At 38.1% G+C, this 22,566-nt stretch overlaps 1 protein-coding gene across 1 annotated transcript; it reads left to right on the top strand.

Moving 5' to 3' along the window:
• Positions 1-2,528: 2,528 nt before the first annotated feature.
• Positions 2,529-21,579, top strand: LOC101849734 (acid ceramidase; the record flags this gene model as incomplete). Its single annotated transcript, XM_013089189.2, is given in 12 exon segments — positions 2,529-2,575; positions 4,859-4,943; positions 7,061-7,150; positions 7,493-7,571; positions 8,446-8,520; positions 11,637-11,682; positions 13,189-13,333; positions 14,435-14,489; positions 15,322-15,488; positions 16,540-16,707; positions 17,307-17,363; positions 19,600-21,579. Coding segments are annotated over 12 exon segments (1,104 nt in total), but the record flags the coding sequence as incomplete, so codon positions are not given.
• Positions 21,580-22,566: the final 987 nt, after the last annotated feature.

Below are 22,566 nucleotides of genomic sequence, written 5' to 3'. Positions count from 1 at the left end.
CTAGACAAGAAGTACTTATCTTAGGCCCTATTAACATTAGAAAACAGGAGGTTTAAAATACATGCACTGTCATTAAGGCACCTGGTTTTGTCTCAAATAAAAATGCTTTAGGTCCTGCACAATAAAAATGTATTTACAATTCAGTAGGCCTATTTTTTGTAAATGGTCAGTCTAGCCATCATATTAAGAATAAGTACGGCTAGACTGCCAGTCTAGCCGTCATTAAGTACGGCTAGCCTCTTCCAAATAGGTTACTGCCAAGGTCGAGCAGTCTTGTTTTCTCTCAGTACCTTTAGAAGGTATTTTCAAATGAAGTATAGATCTAGTCCGGGAACGTTGCCCAACCACAACTGAAGTATCTAAATATTCAGACATTTAAAATTCTCTAGCTCTAGAAATTGAATTTGATGCAAAAAATGCTTCTTCCCAGTCCTCGCAGAATGGCAAAATGAAAGGATGACGCCTAAATCTCGCTTGAAATAACGGAAAAAAAACCCTCGAGATCCGGAACCATTCGGAGAAATAGAGTTCAACTTTATTTTCCCGAACTTTCGGAGAAATAGTCACTTCGTTGTTCTTTTCTTCAGTTCAGATTGTGATTCCTCCAACTCCAAAACGGAGGAAAAACGATCGTTCTTCGAAAAGACATCTGCAATCTTCATTTAGATTTAGGCCTCGAAACTAGATCAATGATTGATTTATATCATGTCTGTCTGTCTATATCTAGACTTAGGCCATAGAGATCTAGAGTCCGAATAGAGCTGGCCATATATATATCGGAGTGTCTACGTACACGGTAACCGCGCACCTAGTCTCACCTAGTCTCAGTATCTACGTACACGGTAATCGGGCACCTAGTCTCAGTATCTACGTACATGGTAAACCGGAATGAAAATAAATCTTGAAATATATTTTGTCCTGTGCTGTCACTTGCTGAAAAAATAAAGAAAGTCTTGCAAGCATCTTGTCGGGCTTGCCATCGTGACCAGTCAGTGAACCTGTGCGTGCGCATCACATTGTGAGTACCGGTAGGGGGTCACCAAAGTTCATTCCAAGTCTGTGCGCTGCGAAGTATAGGGCTCTGGAATGGTGGGATTATTTTTTTTTAAAGTGCAGTCGGGGTAGGGGTGGGGATGAAGGCAACACCAGATGACAAAAACTGAACTTAGAGTTCTGAACAGCCCGGTTACCGTGTGCGTGACACTGAGACTACGTGCCCGGTTGCCAGTTACAGTGTACGTAGATATTGAGGCTATATGCCCGGTTACCGTGTACGTGACACTGAGACTACGTGCTACTCCATTCGCAAAAATTTTTTTTTTAATCTCGAAAACAGAAACTATTTGGAGAAATAGAGTTCAAGTTTATTTTCCTAAGCGTTCGGAGAAATTGAGCCGGCCTTTTTTTTTGGTAAATGTTTTTTACGGCACTCGCAACTGCATAAGGTCATATGAGCGCACGGGGCACAAATGTTATTAAACATTTTCAGTTGGTAGTTTGTTAGTGTTTGAGCTCCTAATTGGCTGTTTGCACTGTATGTATCCTGAGAAATCAAGCTGAGTATTCTTGGGTCAACTGGACTGATAATATATATATATATATATAGATTGTACAGATCTCATAATGAGAGTTTGCTGTTGGGTGGGGATATAATGCGCTATCCAAAAGTTATTTCTATTATTATTTTTGTTATATTAATTTATTATGTAATGCATATCTTCCTATCCTACCCTTATAATAACTGAATTCAGCAAAAATATGTGAATAAAATATAAAATATTCCGAACTAGAAAATTGCCAAAATATATTGAAATATTTTTTAAAATTATATCATTGGGGAGCAAAAACTGAAGATAAAAGAGCATAAAAAGTCCGACAAAATTTGCTTCAGGGTAAGAAATTAAGAAATTCTGTTAAAGTGAACTTTGAAAACTTTTCCCCCATTTTTTAAAAATTTCAACGCAAAGATTTATTGTTGGTACACCCTGTAATAGAAAAATGTCTTTTGAAGAGGAATTTTTTGTGTCATCGAAAAAAAATAAAAATGCAAATATGTTTTTCTCTTTTCTGATTTACTTTCTGCATTGATTAGTCATTATCTGACATTGAGTCTTTGTTGGCACTCCCTGCAGAGAAGTCCACAGAACATTCAAGCTGTTAGTTCAACAGGGCACTTCTGCCTTGAGAAATAAGTGGCAGGGAGGAGATGAAAAGCATGCTACATTATTCTCATCATTCTACCTGACATCAATTTAATATGTGGGGGAAAGAAAAGGTTAGGCTTGGCGCAGCAATGATATTTATAAAGAGAGATCTTTTTCAAGCCTTTTGATATGGTGTACTTTTGGAGCTAGCAATCTTTTAAACAAATTTCAATAGTCAGGTTGTATTTGTATTTAATTCTCTGGCTCACCCACTCCTCAAGGTGGAGAATGTATTTAGTATGATGTTGTACATCGAATGTTAAAAAAGGTAAATTGTTATTTTGTAGAGTTTTGATAATTTTTATTTTTTGTCTTCTCATCCAGAATGTGACGGTGACGTGTGAAAAGGGCCTATACCCTCCAGATTCCAAGTAAGTAGGCCTATTATCTCTATGCTGGGTTTTCTAACTCATAGTTACAACTACTGCCCGTGTGCTGTCCATAAGGATGCTCCCTGTCCAAATGCCAAATAGTAGCAACATTTTATTTACAATTCTGCTTAAATTTATGATGACTCATATATAATCATCACCTTATATTTACACTTTCAGGAATATGGCACAGGAGGCAAAATATTACACACTTGTGTTGTGCAGTACTCTCATACTTTTATTGACCTTGAAGACGACAGGCAGAGGACTTTCCATGTCATCTCTCCTCATTAACGAGTCTACTTCTTTTCTATGCTTTTCAATGGAACAGGAGGAAGGTTACATACAGCACATATGGAATCCTGAAGCTCTCTGGTCCAGAATTTGCATGTTGAGCATAGCTGAACATTTTTCAGCAATTTGTTTTGACTGAAGCTGGTAATTCTCATTTACAAGCACAAGAGGGAAATTGTTTTAAAAAGAATACAAAGAATAAATAAAGAAACTAAATTTTATTTTGTGAACTGAAGTGGCCAGTTTAAAGAAATCCTCCCCCTCCCCCCGGGGCAGTGCCACTGACTGTAGTGTCTTTAGGCCATTCTGGGTCCCGAAAGGGGGACATTTCTCGTAGCACAGTAGAATTGTAAATGGGCTGATTCATGTCACGCTCATATCTGTGCCTGATCTACGACAAAGATCTTTTCCTTTCCTAATCCTTACTATTGTCATTTTCCTCTACTTTTGTTTGTATGTTTGTCACTCTTGTGACCTGCTATTTCCGGGGTGCCTTGATAGTTGAAGCAGATCTTGTGCTGTTGAAGCTAGAGAGGTGAGCAGTGTAAGTCTGACTCCCTGTAAAGACTTCTCTGTTGACACCCACCCCTTGGCGCTCATATGACCTTGTGCAGTTGTGAGCGCTGTAAAACCCTCTACTAAAAAGAAAAAAAGAAATCCTTGTGGCTTTGATTGCTGTGCTCTGGTGAAATGCTCTTTTTAAAAACACCTCAAGTCCATATCACTTAAATCTACACTGACAGGTAGGGATTGTTTTTTTAGGTCCCATTATCTGAATTAAATTTTATATAAATCATACTTCAGAGAGAGATAGAATTGTCACTTGTTATGTCCTTGAATATTTTATCTCGATTATCAAATAGGTCAGTTATCAGTACTTTCAAGTGTTACACCTACTTACGATAACGGTCTGTAAATACGGACTGAGTAAGAAAATATGATTTTCGGAAAGGAAAATTGTCTTATTGTTTTATTTTTTGTTGTGTTGTATTTTGTAAAAATTTGGGGGGGATTTTCTCATTTTTGAATTATGTGTTTTGTTTTGTTGTTGTTGTTGTTTTTTACACAATAAATTGTATTTATCTAATTTTTTAAACAATTTCTTAGCCTTTTTTTTATTTCAAGAGAAAAGTTCTTAGATTTACTTTTATTTTTGTCTTGTACTTTTGTGTTTTTATAACTTTTCGCGTTTTCATGTTATTTTCTTGGGGATTTTCAAAATATCTTTTTTTTCTGATTTTTGGTTGTTGTTTTTTCTTTTCTTGTTAGTCTTGTTTTTGTGTATAATTCAATAAACTTTGAAATTTTTTGTAAGGGTTGATTTCTTTGAAGAGGGGTCAGGAGTAGGTTACTAATATCTGATAATGTAGCTTGTTGTGAGGGAAGATTCCCTCTGTTGGTTTTGCTTGTCTTTCTTTCTTTTTACCCTCACTATGACCATTCATATATATATATATGAATGTGCTTCTTTTTACCCCAAAAAACAAATATATGTTATGCAAAGTGGTGAAATCAGGGGCTTGTCAAAATATAGAAATGGGAGAAACAGGCATTTTTCCGAAAGTCTGGAAAATTTTATTTTTGGGCTTAACCTCTTTCATGTCCATATAAAAACTAATTTCCATGTGAGTTTTACTGAAGAACATTGATTAAAGGCACAACATGTAATTTTTCTGTTTTCAAGGGCTCTTTAGCTTTTGGAGTTACCAAACTGTGGGGGCCATTTTCTCACTTATTTCAACACTGAAACCAGGCGACCCCACTTCTTGCAATCGCAAATATCTTTAGTTCTATTCAAGATAGATGGGTATAAATTTATTTCATTTCAAGCCATGCAAATATATCAGCTTTCAGATGATACCTGTACCTCCACACACGCCAGACAATTGACAAGCGCCTGATTCCGTCACATCGTGACACATATTTCCCTTCACGCTATTGTTTACAACGTCCAGGTCACCGCTCATCGTTGTAATGTCATCTCCTCAGGACTAAAGTCGGCACTTATATTATCAACCTTGACCTCCCTCCAGAGCAGCGATGGGCTCAGCTTGCCAAGGACAAGGCCACAGAGGTATACTGCACTCCGGGAAAGTCTCAGACTTTTGTAGAAACCTTCAGGTTTCTTTTTTTTTGGCTGAGAGGAAGCAAAGATGAAAGACTGTGGAGTCTGCTTTTTATACAATCTGTAGGAGAGCCAGATTTTTTTCGGTTTAGAGATTGCTTGAATAGTGGAAAAAAACCCAAACAAATGGGGATTTCTACTTTCTTTAAGTTTACTGCTGTTTTTGGATTAACCATGTTTGGTTCATGTGCTCCACTTTTTATCTCATTTTAGTCAGTAAGTTGAGCTTTCAACATTTTTTCTTTCCAAGAGTTTGTTTGATCAGCATATAGAACCAACCTATGAGACTGAAGTGTAGAGAGGCACTGATTTTTTAAAATTGTTTATATTATAACTTATGTGGTGACTGTTTGTTTTGGGTGTTTGTTAACCTTGACTCCTATGGATAGTATAGATGCATTTTTACATCTCAACTGTTTGTTTGAGTAGGAGGCGTTCCCATCACTGCTTGGTTGCCTAAAATTTAGGCATTTAATGCTTCGTATTATGTAAATGACAGACAAGGGCATGCCTCGGCTGATGGCTTCATCTACTTACAAGAAGTGCATATCAATGGCCTCGGGCACACATGCTAGGGCATCTTACTCCAAATTACCCTATTACACTTTTAGCAGAGGTCACATAATTACATCAAGGCTACTTATATCCAGCCCTCGGGACCATTATAGATTACCAAAGAATCATGGGGTTTAAAGAGCTAGGTCTGCTCCCAGTTTCTGAAAAATCAGTTTTTTCCTTCTCCTTTTAATTTAAAGTAAATGTGAGGCAGCGTGGTTGAATCAGGGTCTCGTCAATTTTTGGGCAAGTAGAGTTATTGGTATCATCTTAAAGCTTGTTCACTTGTTTTATTTTGATGAAACAAATATCCATTTATCTTGAATACAAGTCAAGATTTTTGCGAATGAGGGAGGAAAAATTAGTGAGAAAATGGCTGCCAAAGATTCATTATTTCCTTTGCTTAAGAGTCTGTGGTAACTGCAAATTTCAATTTTTTGTGCCTTTAATCAATGTTTTTCAGAAAAATTTACACCGAAATGAGTTTTTTAATGGGCATGAAAGACGTTGGGCCAAAAAACAAAAATTTGATAAAAATTCACCAACCAGCGAAAAAATGCAAGTTTCTTCACTTTGATTATTTTGACGAGAGCCTGATTCCACCACGCTGCCTCACATATCTCCAGACTTTTTTGATAGTATGTGTTCAAGGTGACCAACATAAGCACCAGCAGGGCTAGGTTGTAATTATGGACAGTTACAATACACCAACATTGTATGGATAGGACATGCACAAGATGTCACTAATTGTGTTCATCTTGCTTTTTGAGTCCTAACCAGTATAGATGTGGGTGGTTAGCGGTTGCTCTGGTTTGGTTTTCTCTTTCTTTCCTATCAAACATCCATCTTCCTTATCTCTCCTCCTGCCACTGACTGAAGTGTCTCTAGGGCATTCCCAAAGGGGGGACATTTCTCTTTCATGCATAGTAGAATTGTAAATGGACTGATCTACAACAGAGAACTGCTGCTTTTTCTTTCCTAATCCTTACTATTTTAATTTTCCCTCTACTTCTTTTGTATGTTTGTCACACTTTTGTGACCTACTATTTCTGGGGTGCCTTGATAGTCGAAGCAGACTTTGTGCTGTCAAAGCTAGAGAGGTGAGCAGAGTAAGTCTGATTCCCTGTAACTACTGTAAAGATTTCTCTGTTGACATGCAGTCGGGAGTGCCGTAAAACGTCTACTAAAACTAACTTATCTCTCCTCCTTCTTTTTTGTGCTTGTTACTCTCTTGTAACACCTCTAATCTTCGGCACTTATGTGACCTTATTGTGTTGCAAGTGCCGTAAAACTCTTCTTAAAAAACTTACTGGGTCTTAACCAGTACAGATGTGGAAAATTGTATCACTATTTTTATTTCACACCTGCCACCTCTGTGGCTGTGTTTGTCCATCGATGCCCCACTCCTTGCAACAACAGGCCTCTATTTTCCCTGGTCTCCGCTTTGTTGTACTTTCATGAAGTTGTTGACCATCATTGACAGATTTTACTTTTTCCATGTTTGTCCTCAGATAAAAGCTCTCATCGACAGTTTTAAAGAGTTCATCTTGGATTGGGGCCCAGCTACCAAGGCTATTATTGAGTTTTTGGATAGCAAAGGGGTAAGACCCGTAGCTTTTTTATTTTAATTTTCTTATGATTTATCTTTTCATTAGAAGTCCTGGATGGGAGGAAATGTTAGTATTGCTGAACTATTAAAAACACCATGACTATTGAACAAATCAGATGAACGTGATACATTTTCTTAAAATTTTGATCTTTTTTATTCTGTAATTCTAATTTTCTAATATATACTACTGCTTTCACAGTAAATTATTGTGATTTGTCGAATTCTGAAGAAATACTTACATGTGTCTGATTTCAAAAGATTGCTGGCATATTTTATTTCTATTAGCTTTTGATTCGTACCCTAAGTTGTATAACCTTTTTACTTGATGTTTCAGGGAGACTTGGATGCTACTTTGCCATATCCTTTTGCTGGAGAGATAAAGGGCCTGGCAGACAACACTGGCATAAACCTGGGTGAGCTAAAAATACAAGTTCTAGTTTGTAATCTTTTGTCATTCCTGTCGAAGGGTCAATTATCATCATTTTCACTTTCACTGTGACAAGCTGACTGATTGGCTTGCCCTCTTCCTCATCACCACAATGAGCTGTATTACGTGTTGATTCTATGCCTCTATAATTACTTGAACTATTCTGGTCAAGGCTTTATGAGAGAGTATCCAGGAAGATAGAAAATTACCAAATGACTGAGTTGCAAAATGACCATCCAGGGGGAAAGTTTATTGAAAGGGGGTAAAAAGAAAATCCAGTTTTCATCAGCAATGTCTTTCACCTCTGGCAGGGTATAGGCCTTATACAAGCTCCTTCCATTTATCTCTGTCCTGGACCATCCTTCCAAGCTCGTTCCTAGTGAGCTTCATCTCTCTCATGTCCCTTTCCGCGCATCTCCTCCATGTTTCCCGTGGCCTACCCCTGCCTCGTGCTCCCTGTGGGTTCCACTGCAGTGACTGTCTTGTAATGTTTCTGCTGGGCTTCCTTAAGGTGTGTCCCATCCATCACCACTTTCTACATCTATTTCTACTTCTATTTCATTTTATCCTGTCCTTTCCCTCAGCTCTTCATATCTTGTTCTATCCTCCCACTTAATTCTTAAGATACAATTTTGTCTTCTTTTTTATGTGTATCATTTACTGGAATTGGGGAAATTTTCTGTCTTACATTTTTTTGCTTGTAGTGTTAAAAACTGCGTCTACTTGTGATTTGGAGGGTTATGAATATGTTCTACGGTTTGGCTTTAAATTAGATTTTTTAAATGCTTACAACATGCTGAGCAAAGTCAGTGTGACACATATTTCTAGAGCTTCAGTTGTTTTTTTTCTTACCTTTTCAGGGGAAATGTTGTTGTACAACCTTTTCTACGAGTTCTTCACTGTGTGCACTTCTATTGTAGCAGAGGACCCGTCAGGTGAGAGCATATGTGATGTGGGCTGACAAAAAGAGTTACTTCTCGGATTTTAGCTATATGGAAATTGATACACCAACTTTATAGGTGGAGTTTGTACAATTTGTAAGTATGGAATGATAAAAGACAAGGTAGACTTGAAGAAAATGGCATCAGTTGAAAATCTCTAAATCTGACCCCGGTGTAGATTTTCGGCCGACATCTCCATTCTTGGATTGCGAAAAGTGACTCCTTTTGTCAGCACGCCTCATATATATGTTGATTCTTTGTTTCCTGCTTTATACACATGGTGATGGTTATATTGTTTACACAATTTAAGTACCGTCGAACCTGGTTTAATGACGGCCTTTCCAAGACAATCACCTGTACATACGACCAATTCCCATTTGCCTCTTGGCATGTTTCCCCCCCTTATAATGACACTGTGTAAGACAGTCACTTTTCTCCTTAATGATAGTTGGTTGTCTTGGACAATTTTAACTGTTTGTATAGAGAGAAGTAGGTCAACATAGGCTCAAGGTTATTTTGTGCGGGTAAGATTGAGAACAGCTGATAGAATAATTGAATGATAGTAGAAAAAATATGCCTTGTCACTGATGGTGAAAAAGTAGACACAATGAATGTTACTGAAAAAAAGTAGGCCATATCAGTGTTAAAATAAAAAAAGTAGGTCGTGTAAATGATGTTGGTTAAAATGTAGATCTTGTCAGTGAACCCTTTCAAGTGGGTGGTTGGCGGGTGTTCTGGTGTGGTTTGCTTCTTCTTTCCTATCAAACTTCTATCATCCTTATCTCTCCTCCTTTTTTGTGTTTGTTAGTCTCCTGTAACACCTCTAATTTTCGGCACATATATGACCTTATTGTGTTGCTAGTGCCGTAAAACTCTTACTTTAAAAAAAAAAAATCTATCAACCTCCCTGACCTTGCCAATAGTCCTGCTAAAGACCGTTTATTTTCTATTCGTTGTTTTGCCCTGGTTTTTTGCACAATCTCGCATCTTGACTGACTAAGATTTTAACATGATTTAACCGACATGTTTTAAACAGAGGCATTTTCCTTTAACTCTTTGACTACCAAGGCGTTTTCCGCGCTGTGACCAAGGCATTTCTTAGTTTTAGAATTTCAGAAGTACCCCTGTTCTTCTTTTGTGTCTGATGGGCATAATTCCATCGGGAAGTCAGACATGTTATACACCAAAATGAAGGTAATTGAATGTAGAATATTTTTAATTTAATAAAAAAAATTGAAAAAAATCATAAATCCAAACAAACATGGGAGGTAAGTGAACACAAGGTGAACAAAATAAAAAATAAACAAAATATTTCCAACTTACATTTCTCACAGTGTATAGCTGGTAAATCCAATCACTTCATGACTTACTCATACTGAAGTATCTCCAATTGTCTCTAACTGAGCCAAGTTTCATGCACAATGGTCAAGTATATACAAAGTTGTCGCACTTTTGGTGAAATCACTCACAATGAAAAAAAAAGAGAAAAAAACGCTGCACACATGCCCCTCTTTGCGAATCTTCAATCTCATCGCTGTCGCTGCTGTCCGACTCAGGTCTAACTTCATCACCTCCTACATCACTATCGGAAAGTACTGACAGCTCCCCATCAAACTTTTCCAGGGCTTTTGAAGCAGAAAAACGTTGTGACGGGGGGAACCTGATGGGTTATCAGCCATTTTTCCGTTGCTATGCGTGTAAATTAATTCGAGCAACATAGGGCGGGTCAAAAAAACAAGAAAAAATGCCAAAAAAACAGCAGAATAAAACACAAAAGGCGCTAAATTCCTTCACTGGTTGACTGATGTATGGTAAGCACAGCAGTTAAAAACATGAAACGAAAAGGTTGAGTCAAATTGTGGAAGGGAAAAGGAAAGAAAAGCGCGAGCCGATAATTCGGCTTTTGGCCATGAACTAGTAGGTTATGGAGCCGATAGATCGACCCATGGTAGTCAAAGAGTTAATCTCTTTTTGGAATACCATAAGGTTCCTGACCTGAGCAAAATAAATTTTACTGTAATGAAGGCTATCAGCCATTGATATTTTTAAATACATTTTGGGGGTTTGAGAGTACAGAATCTGATTTATCAATGTCATGCTCATACTGTGCCAGTACAACATAGCCGGAACTGCTGCTTTTTCTTTCCTCATCCTTTCTATTGTCATTTCCTCTACTTCTTTTGTATGTTTGTCGCTCACTTGTGAACTGCTATTTCCTGGATGCCTTGATAGTCAAAACAGACTTTGTACTGTTGAGACTAGAGAGGCGATCAGAGTAAGCCTTGGATTCCTCGTCTGGACTTTTCTGTTGCCATCCACCCCTTGGCGTTCGTATGACCTTATGCAGTTGGGACAGAGCGCTGTAAAACCTTACTAAAAAATGAGTATAGAATAAATGTGTTGTGTGGGGAAAATGTGAGCACAGGTGTAAAACTGTCATTGTTTGTTGTTGAATGCAGTGACCGTGGTAGTGTAAACTGTTCTCAGTTGTGTACGTTCAAGTTAGGTAATTAAAAAAAAATATTAAACAAAGAGACGAATCAAGTAACGGCTTTTTTTTTCACAGAGTAAAAAATGATCCGGCCGGTCAATAGCCAAGAGATAACTGATATGCAGCAGTGAACAAGTGGGCAGAAGAAATAGAGCGCCCTACAGTTTGTGTAGGCTCACTGAGCGTCGGAGGTATCCCACCTGTTGTCTAGCATCACAGATCTATTGCAACAGAATTTATGAATTTGAAAGTGGTTAAAGCTTCAGGATGTCTGTCGCTTTTCTATCTCTTTCATAGGTGCAAGATTTGCATAGCTGCCAGCCAGTGCGTAGGAAATGACCACTTCTTGGTTCCCCCTTGGGTTAAAAATAATATTATAATAACACTGTCCAAGATGGCCACCTGTCAAAGACAACAACTTTTCTCCTTGAAAATGGGTGGTCATCTTATCTTGGACAATTTCGACTGTACATCTGAACGCTCATGTTCCCATGTTATTGTATTGTAGAATTCAACCTCCTGCTTTTTTTTCGGTTTTTTGTCTTGTAAAGTGTATACAAAGTGCAAAATGACAATTGTGATAAAACTTATCATGACATATTTTGTGTTCTTTCTATAGGGGCCCTGTATCATGCTAGAAACCTGGACTTTGGCCTTTTTATTGGGTGAGTACAAAATCCAAATTGAAATTTTATGTACAGAGTGAATTTTCCAGGCCATTTTATTTGTTAAGTGCTCAAAAGAAAGAAAGGGATCATCAGGTCCTACAACTGAGCCACCACTGTTCAAGTTTGTGAAAGAATGTGAACCTCTGTCTGTGGTGCGGAGGTTAGGCGCTTTGCTGCTGCTTACAAAACACCTGAGTTTTATTATCATGTATTGAATATTTTTATTGAGTATCTCAGTATTTTTGTAGTGAGGGTATATTTTTCTCAGCACTGGTTGACCCTGACACAGAGGGTCAAAACCCACCTCCTAAATTATCTAAATTGTGACAGCGTGGGGTCGTAAAACTCGTACAATAGAAATATGAAAACATGAATTAGAGTGTTTTTGGCTTTGGGAAGTTTTATTCTTTTGTTTTAAATATGTTCAAAGGGATCATACAAGTGAGTGATCATACCATGAAGTGTTTTAACTTGATTCTAGAATGGATTGACTGTGTCTCACCTTTGGAGTATATCAGTTATCAAAGAAGTACACGTTCTGAGGGGAGGGAAATAGTACTTAGGTGAGCTACGTTGAAGTGTTGAAGACCCTGGAGAAAAAGTTGCGGAATGAAGAAGACAAGGAGACAGAAGAACACCACGCAATCATTAGGATGCGGGAAATGGGGATAGAGAGGGGAGAAGGAAGAAAGGAACGATTATCTGGAAAGGAAAGACGTCGCCATAATCAGACAGCCGCCGGAACAATCAGAATGGATACTTTGCGGGCTTTGGTGCTGGGGGGAACTGAGCACTTATGGACCTGTCCAGTGGGCAATGACGTTGTTGCCCAGGACAGGTAATACAGGTAATACGTCTTCTATGTCTACCTCTCAAGCATAGTTGTACCTTCCACACTGCTTTTATCATCATTGATATCTATGGACAACCAAATCAGAGAAGATTGCTTTAAAAGGATGAATAAGAAAAATAAATCGTTTGGTCTCTAATTTTTTCCATTTTGTGAAATGTCTGTTGTTGGGGAAAAAAGGGGGAGGGAAGTGTCTTAAATGATTACGTGGTCAGTGGTGTTAGTGTAAATATTCGTGCCTGAAAGAAATCCAGGGATGGAACTGTTGGTTTGTGACATCACAGTTTGAAATTGAAATACCAGAGTTCAGGGCAGACAAATTCAAATAGACAAATGATTTCGAGATCAAAATTGCCAAATTAGGAATATTATTTATATTCCTTCATTTAACTTGCTTCACAGATTCAGTCTGAAACATACAGAACAGGGGAAGACCTTATAACTATATAATATCGACTTTATGAAGAGAGACTACAACCATGGTACATAATCTTTTATAAGACAATTTCAGCCATGCAGTCTATAACATTAACACAACAGCTTGGATCAGGGTATAGGCCACGAATAAGCACCTTCCATACTACCTGGGTGAGTTGCAAGTGCAGTAAAACTTTTATTTAGATGAAGAGAAATAACTGATTTTCTGTCTGCAGCTGGGATGTAAAGAACAACACTTGGGCAGTGACAGAGCGCTTGCGACCACTTATTGTTAACTTGGACTGGCAAAGTGGAGGTCGCACTGTGTTCAAGTCCGTCAACTTTGCTGGGTACACTGGCATTCTGACAGCTGTGAAGCCGGTACGTTTGTTGTTTCTGTGAAACATAATATGTGAGGCAGCGTGGTGGAATCAGGCTCTCGTCAATTTTTGGGCATGTTGAGTTCTTGGTACCATCTTAAAGCTTATTCACCTGTCTTTATTTGGATGAAAAAAATATACATTTATCTCGAATACAAGTCGAGATATTTGCGAAAGGAGGAGGTGGGGGTCACCGGTTTTCAGAGGTAATATTGGCAAGAAAATGGCCGCCAAAGATTAGTTACTTCCTTAGCTTAAGAGTCCGTGGTAATTGAAGATTTACATTTCAATGCCTTTAATCAACGCTTTTCAGAAAAATCCACAACGAAATGAGTTTTTTAATGGGTATGAAAGGTGTTGAGCCAAAAAACAAAAATTTGATTAAAATTCACAAACCTGCGGAAAAAATGCAAGTTTCTTCACTTTGATTATTTTGACGAGAGCCTGATTCCACCACGCTGCCTCACATATTTGTAGGACCCACTGTAAATGAAGGGAAAACACACTTTTTTTTTTTGGCGTTCATTTGCTGTACCCGCCTGTTTGCTATTTTTGATTTGTAATGCTATCTTAATCTACTGGGGTTGTGGAGACTCGCAATATTATTTTCTCACAAACTTCTATTTTTTGGGAGAACTCTGAGGAAAACTCCTATTTTTGGTCCTGGAGTGGTTGGCAGGTATGAATATAGTGGTTTTGTTTCTGTACATACCCATGTTCGTTTGGTATGAAAGCTAGCTGGCCTGGCCAAAGAATTGTGTCTTACCAACTGTCTCATTTCTGACAAGGCCAAGTATGTTAAAACTTTATCTTTGTAAATTATCTCAAACGTTCATACTTATTTTAAGGTGTATCATTTCACTTAACAAGCCTATACCCTTTAGTAATGTGAATCAAGGTCATGATAGAGAAAATCCGGTTTCTACATTGAGTAAGGAAAAGAAAACTTTTTGCGAAAGAAAAGTAGGCAGATATTGACAATTTTGTTTCTTTTGTCTGAGAGTCCCATTAACTCCTGAATGATATAAATAGCTTTGATGATGGGGGTGTAAAACACAGACCATTATAATTACCAAGAATCCCTTGTTTTTTTGTTTTACAGAAGCTCTTCACAATGTCCATGGATGAGAGGTTCAACATTGATGGAGGCTTCGTTGGTAAGTTTACTTCCTAGGCTTTGTTTATTACCTTTCACCCCTTTTCTTATAATTGATTTTGGTCTTTTTACTCATTTAAAACCTTCTTCATCTCTGTGCTGAGTGTTGAAGTTCATTGCTAATTAGTTTACTAGAATCGTCTCTACTTCTTGGTGTTAGTATTTTTCTTTCCTTGTGAAATGTGGCTGTTATTGTACTGTGAGGCAGCCAACATCAATTTTGCACATTTTAGAGCTGAAAGGACCCTGTTGGCAGACTTGAATTAGGTTTGACAAACAAGAATCCAAGACACATTAGCTCTCTCTAACGTTTCAAGTCTTCCTCAAGTGTGGTAACAGCACTCTAACATACTGATTGCAGGTTTACCAATTTCCTTATATTGAAAATCTTGTTGGAAATAGAATCATCTTTCATATGGTATCATCACTCATACCCGCTCGAACGGCCACCTGTCCAAGACAATTACCCGTGGAAATGACCACTTCTGGCGCCCCCTCCTTGCGTTACTTTCTGTCCATATAATAATGACACTATCCATGGTATCCACCTGTTTAAGACAACCACTTTTATCCTCAACAATGGGTGACTGTCATGGACAATTTGGACTGTTGCATACATGTCGACTCATTTGGTTTTATGTAGTTCTGCCCGTGGTGAATTTATTCTTGTGAAGCCACTGCAAACACTTACATCATGTTCATACATAGCAAAAATAACAATATACAAGCAACAGGGCAGTGTTAGGAACATCTCCATTTCTGATTCTGTTCATGATGTGGATGCTAAACCCAGAGCAAGAAGTGTTAATTTTGTTATCTGTCTTTGTACTCAGGCATCATCAAATGGTTGCTAGGCGACCACAAGCAGAAGTGGATGGGCTTCCTGACTCGGGACGTTATGGAAAACGCCACCAGCTACAGTCAGGCCCGGACCATGCTCGCCAACACGGTCATGTTGTCCCCGGCCTACTTCATCCTGGGGGGCAATCAGTCTGGCGAGGTGAGTGTCTGCCAAATGGTGCTGTTGTTAATTCGCTAGCCTTTGAAAGTTTGCCCTTCAGTTGAATGCCATAGTATAGAAGGTCAAGGTTTTCGACATTTGTTCTTTAATGCAGTACAGGTTGCCTTTAGAGACTTTGTAGTTTGGGGTATTTGAACGGCAGATTGGACTAATAATAATAATAATAAATAATAAATAGCATTGGTATCGCGCATATCACCGCGCAACAACAGGCTCTGTGCGCTTTAACACTATATTATTACCCCAGCAGACCTTAGAACACTCCGAAACATTCTCAGCTTTCCGGGAAGCATACAGTGCAAGCAGCTGATTAAGCGCTCAAACACTAACAAACTGACAAGATCTTTCACTATCTATAGCTGGGTACCCATTCCCACCTGGGTGAAGTGAGGAAAACTCGTGTAAAGTGCCTTTCCCAAGGACACAATGTCGGGCCCCTGATGGGATTCGAACCCTCGACCTTACGGTTGCGAGTCCGAAAGCCTAACCACTAGGCCACCGACGCCACAGTGTCTTCCAAACATTGCATGGGAAGTCCAGTGTCTATTATATCGGGGTTAGTCATTCCAAATGACAGGACCATAATACGAAAAGACATGCTGTCTGTGAAATTTGTAGTTCACAATTGGTTTGAATAAAATTGTTTGATCACTGGACAGCCTTATAATTCTTGCTGCTACCTACTTGGATATTTGAGAGGTAGGCTAGTGTACCGTTATAAATTTAAATATTCATTGTAGAAAACTTTGTACACAATACAGCTTTTAAATGGCAGCCAATGCTGCTCTTTCAGTACTGTGGTGGTATGGGTTCTTTTCTCTGTAAAAATAAGCCGGACTGCGTTATTTTGAGCATTTTGATGGTGGCGGGTTGATTCATTTACAATTTCCGCAAGAAGAGAATTTCAATAATCTAATTTTAAAACAGTCAGCGATGTTACAAGGGTTTTTGTTACTCTTTCTGCCATGTAATCTCTGATGTAGCTGATGACCTGACTGGGGTAACATTTCTTTATTACTGTGTGTTTCAGGGCACTGTGATCACCCGTTCCCGTGAGGCTGCCGTAGACATCTGGAAGATGTCCAACGCTTCTCGCTGGTACATCCTGGAGACCAACTACGACCACTGGGAGGCCCCGCTTTTCCTGGACGACCGCCGGGCCCCGGCTCACAAGTGCATGGACGCCATGGGACAGAAGGTGAATTTGTTAAACTTTTGGTTAGGGTTTTTACCTTTCTCAGCTTTAGATCAAGTGAATATGGCAGGTCTTGTGTTTATTTTTTTTTTCTTTCAATAGTTGAGGAAAGGGAAAAAGTACAGTAATGTTATGCACAACTAGTGGTGAAGTGCTCTGGGGTTTTGTTCTCCCTTTATTTCTTTTCAGTATTTCTATATTCTTGTGCTGTCTGTGATTGTATGTTTGGATCTGCTGAAAAAGGACGTTAAATTTGGAGGTCCCACCGCTTGAATAACTTATCAGTGTTTAAAAATCCAAGAATAGTTGCCCTCCCCTCCCCCTGATCCATGACATATGAAGGAATGATTAAAATGCAAGGTATTAACAAAACACTTTCAGACAATGAGCACACATGAGTGCTGTTCTTTTTTTACCTACCATAGGTTAGTGCTCATGATGTAGGCTGACATTACTCTGCCTATGACCCGTCTCTATTCTTAAGTTTGAACTTATTTGTATCTCAGTCAGTGATTATTGTAGTGCAATATCCTTCATCTTATATGTGAACTTTACTCATTGCTTTTATTTATATCCTGTTTTTATTTTGTTGCTTGTTTCAGAACACCGGTTTTGCTGGGATATTCAATGTTCTCTCCTCTCAGCCAGTGTTAAACAAGGTATCTCGTTCATTTATTTTGTCATGTATTGTTTCTTGATAATTTAGTTTGTAAAGATACTGGTATTCAACTCTGTATCGGTGTAAGATGAGGAATACAGGTGGCCACACCACCACCCAAGCTTGTGCCTTACATCTCTCCGTTGGCAAGTCATAATCCAGTGCAGTCAAACCTGGCCAAGACAACCACCCATTGTCAAGTAGAAAAGGAGTCATCTGAAACAGGTGGTCTTTTTGGACAGTGTCACAATTTAATACAATTTTTTTGGTCCCATGCCCTGATTTAGGTGCTGATATTTGTAGATTGTGTAAAAATGTGCCAACATGGTGCAGATTGTTAGGTTTTGAGAAAAACAAAACAAGTAAAAGGGGAATTATTCGGACTGTGATGATGAGACATTGTCATATAATATCGAGAAAAATGCAAGTGGCGAGTGGTCTTTAGAGGTCTCTTCAAAGTAATCAAAGTGAAGAAACTTGCATTTTTTCGCAGGTTTATGAATTTTTATTTAATTTTTGATTTTTTGGCTCAACATCTTTCATGCCCATTAAAGAACTCATTTCTGTGTGGATTTTTCTGAAAAACGTTGATTAAAGACCCAGAAAATGTAAATTTTCAGTTGCCAGGGACTCTTAAGCTAAGGAAATAACTAACCTTTAGCGGCCATTTTCTCACTAATTTTACCTCTGAAAACAAGTGACCCCCACCTCCTTCTTTCGTAAATATCTCGACTTGTATTCAAGATAAATGGATATTTTTTTTTCTTACAAATAAAGACAAATGAACAAGCTTTAAGATGATACTAATAACTCTACATGCCTAAAAATTGACGAGAGCCTGATTCCACCACGCTGCCTCACATATTAAAAGTTATTGCCTGCGGCCATTTTACCCTCCAGTGACTGCCACTGTCTCTGGTATACATAATTTTTCATTGGAACATTAGGCTTGTTGCTTTCTGTGTGGGTGGCAGGCATTTATCGTGGGCTGAGTGCTAGAAGTGACCAGGTTCATTTTGGCCAAAGCTCCAAACAGAGCATTAAAATGATATTTACGCCATTTCTGTAAATATCAGTCCATTCCGTCTAGTAATTTTGCCAAAATTACAATTCCTAATGTGGCTATTATATATGACTTTTACTCTTTGCCCGTAAAATCCATTTTTCCTTCCTCAAAACAAGAAATGTGGACATACTCACCTTTAGCCCTCCGCCAACGACATACAGTCACACCTACTCTTACAGCTACTCATTCTAGATAATCATCACTACAAATGACCACTTCCCATTCCCCCAGGATCTTTTTAAGATATTTTAATGACACTGTGCAAGACGTCCACCTTGTTAAGACAATCACTTTTCTCCTCAAACATGGGTGGTTGTCTTAAACAATTTCAACTGTATACTAACCTGCAACAAGATTACATCAGGCCTAAATGCCAACAGAATATGTGGAGCATCCAGGTGAAATCTGGAGCTCGTCAAAAGAACGAAATTAGAACAGAAAACAGCTTTTTTTCTGCCAGTTTGCAAATTTTAAAAAAATTTTGTTTTTTGGCACAACACCTCTATGTCTATTTAGAAACACGTTTATGAGTGGGTTTTACTGAAAAACATTGATTAAAGATACAAAAACGATGTAAATTTTCATTTCCCAATAACTCTCAGGCTATGGAAGTTACCAAACTTTGGTGGCCATTTCCTCGACAATTTTACCTCTGAAACCAGGTGACCCCTGCCTTCTTCAATCGGAAATATCTAGACTTCTATTCAAGATAGATGGGTACTTTTTAAAAAATCAAATGCAAGACAAATGAACAAGATTTAAGATGATACTATTGACTCTTCATGCCCAAAATATATGTGCGCTTGATTTCACCGCGTCGTGACACTCATTCACATAGCAGTTGCTTGGCGGGTGTTCTGTTGTGGTTTGCTCCTTCTTTCCTATCAAACATCTATCGCCCTTATCTATCCTCCTTTTTTTTTATGTTTGTTACTCTCTTGTAACACCTCTAATCTTCGGCACTTATATGACCTTATTGTGTTGCAAGTGTCGTAAAACACTTACCGAAACAAAACTATAGCAGTTAGCAGAACAGGGTTATCACATTGTATTCACTTTTGATTGAGTTTCTAAATTAATGTTTAACAAATTTTTTAGCTGTTTTTTCTTGTTGTTCCTTTAAGTAGTCATTCCGAACTAATGAAAATGAACTGTTTTGTGTTTTTCTCAGCTTACCACCTATACAGCCCTGATGAAAGTGAGTACCGGGGAGCTGGAAACCTACATCAGAACCTGCAAGGATCCCTGTTCTCCTTGGTAGAGACCCACAGCACAGCACAGCACAGCACAGCACAGAGCATCACATGACTACAGACTAAGAGCTCCGAGCTAAATGTTTTACACCAATAATGTCTCAAAATAAGACTTAGATCGGAAATTTTTGCCTTTTGATCTTGAAATTGCTGCATATCTGTAAATATGCTACAATTTGTTTATACCGCTAGGTTGTATGATTGAAAATTGTAGGGCAACATACTGATTTATGGAAGAATAGAAGTTGAAATTGCAGAAGGAAAAAGTGAATTGAAATTGGACTGCTTTTGCGACGAGAAGTTTGTATTCTTTAACAAAAAAAATGCAATTATTACAACTAAACAGAAAAAACGTTTTAAGTGTATATTTTAGGAGCTGATAACTACAGAGTTTGATTTTTCTGTAAATGTATTTTAAAGACATACAAGGGTACTATGATTTTTATGCACCGGTTAATTTGGGTTTGACTGCTGTGTCTGTGTGGTTGGTCTTATTTTTTGCTGTTTCTGTTAATCATCCAATTTGTTCGAACAAGCTTTCTTATACTGTGCATTGTCAGTAACACTCAAACATATGTTGCCTTTTATACCATCATATTTGTTGTTTACAGAAATGTTATTATCGTTTTCATATGATTTGGCTCAGGTCTCACTTTCTTGGCCTCAATTTTGTTTATTTTCTGTGTTTTCAATCTGTCTTATGTCCCGCTTCCAGCCTATATTGATTTAGACTTCTCTGCCGGCCTGAAAATACGGTACAGGTTAAGCCAAGTGTTTGTTGATTAAGCATTGAGCTATAGTTGGCCTTGTGAGAAAAGTTTTGGATTTAACACTAGTCCTAGTCATTTGACCGTTACTGTTGAAAGTTTTCCCCATGCTATGCTGCTTCCAAATTTTTAATTTTTGTTCTTAATTTTTCCCTGAATTGATACTTGATACTCTCCGTTGATAAGTCCTCCTTAGACACCCCATTTTCTTGTTACATTCATTTTGATCTAATCAGTATGGGCTGATTTGAGATCATGTGATGTAATCATTGTTAATGATATTTGTTTGAGGGGGTGGGTGTTGATGTATGGTCATAATGCCCAGTTGGTGCAGGGTTACCGCCACTTTTCACCCCAAGTGCTGAAAGAATCAATCCTGAAGCGGCCACTAAAGCTTGTAATGCATGGGTACCCGCTGTCTTATTTCTGTTTGTTAACTTTGGTGTCCCATATAGCCGGTGCTTTACATCATCTATGTGACTGTAGTTTGTGAATCAAACTGTTTGAAACGACAGATATCTCTGTGCCATTTTTTTGGTTTATAAGTCGGAAGGAATGTTAGAAATTCGTTTTAAAAAATTTTTGTATTTGATATTGCTCTTTATGTATGCAAGTTAAATCAACATTGGTTTAGACTCCTTAAGAATTGTAGTAATCCACCCCTGAAACTTTGGTACTGTGTTGAAACAGATTTGTTTTGTCAAAGTCTCATTTGTACATTTTGACTAGCTGGGTGCACATTTGTATGTTAGCCTTTGCTGGTCTGACCAAACATTATGACATTTGTTCTGTTTGTCGGGGTTTGGCTTGTCAACTTCCAACATTTCTGGTAGTTCTGCTTTCTATGTTTTTATCTCCTAACAAGACCGTCGGCCATGTAACATAGTATGTCACATTCCAGTTCTTCATTTGTACAAGGTACTGGCATCTGTGGTGTATTTGTTCGGCACTTCGCCATCGCTCATAGCAGACTTGAGATTGATTCCCGAGTTATGAGAATTTTTATAGAGTATCTTGGTCCATCTGCTGGGGTGGTGATCCCTCTCAGCCTAAATTGGTGCTGGCAGGTAGTGTCAAAACCCACCTCCTAAATTATCTAAACTGTGTTGATGGAGACATAAAAACATCTGCTAAAAAGAAGAATGATTATTTTTGTACTGTGTATGTATGGCAGTGATGTCTTTTGATATTGTACTTCGCAGTACTCGTTGTCATTGCACTTTTTTGCTGCTATGTATATAAATACATAATACTGTGTGATACTAAAAAGTTACTCTCCTCCAATATCCAGCAGTCTCATGAAAAAGAGTGGACTTTTTTTTTTAGAGTGTGTAATGATTCAACAAAATGACAGCTCGAAGGAAAATGTTTGTTTCTGTTATACAATTATTTTTTTCTTTGTGATAACGCTGGATGAAAAGTATATTGCTCAGTCGAATTTTTATCTTTTATAAAAACTAAAATGGAAATAATTATTTGGTTGAAACTCTCTGCAAGATATCTTCTTTTACCTGACGACCAACTTGTTTTCCGTAAGTTTTCTTTCAATAGACGTTGATACTAACCAATTGAAATATTCTCATCGACTGTTTGGCGCTTGCATCTTCTGTTGTTTTAGTTAAAATTTCTTTTCCTTTGTATGTGTGCCTTGTATTTGGTCGCTTTTAAGGACAAGCGGGCTAACCCAAATTTCAAGAGTTTCCAGAAATCTTGACCTTCACCAAAATGGGCTTTGCCCTACCTAAAGGAGAAGTTTGGTTTCATTGGTGTGTATATTTGTCTGGGTATAGAGAAAACTCTCCCTGTCTTTCAAAGAAACTGAACAAGGGTCCAAAAACTTAACGTTCGATTTTCTCAAAACAGCATTTTTCGGGATAGCCCCCTTGTGCTTAAAAGCGACAATTTATGAACTGCATGGAGGGCTTTCAACTCACATGGCAGCGGGACAGCCTTCTCTGGCTGATCAGTCTATGCATCTGTGGCTTGTTACATTTGATATTAATTTGTTGATTCCAAGAGAGTTACCGATAAATGAATCTATTGATTTTTGCATTATTTTATGTTTAAATGTTGGTGAATCTGTGTCCTATGCTGCTCTAAGTGATTTGTGTTTTTCCG

This window comes from Aplysia californica, unplaced genomic scaffold (assembly GCF_000002075.1).
Source record: "Aplysia californica isolate F4 #8 unplaced genomic scaffold, AplCal3.0 scaffold00891, whole genome shotgun sequence".
Classification (NCBI taxonomy): Eukaryota; Metazoa; Mollusca; class Gastropoda; order Aplysiida; family Aplysiidae; genus Aplysia; species Aplysia californica.
The sequence above is the reverse complement of the archived record's forward strand: the minus strand, read 5'-3'. Positions and strand labels throughout refer to the sequence as shown.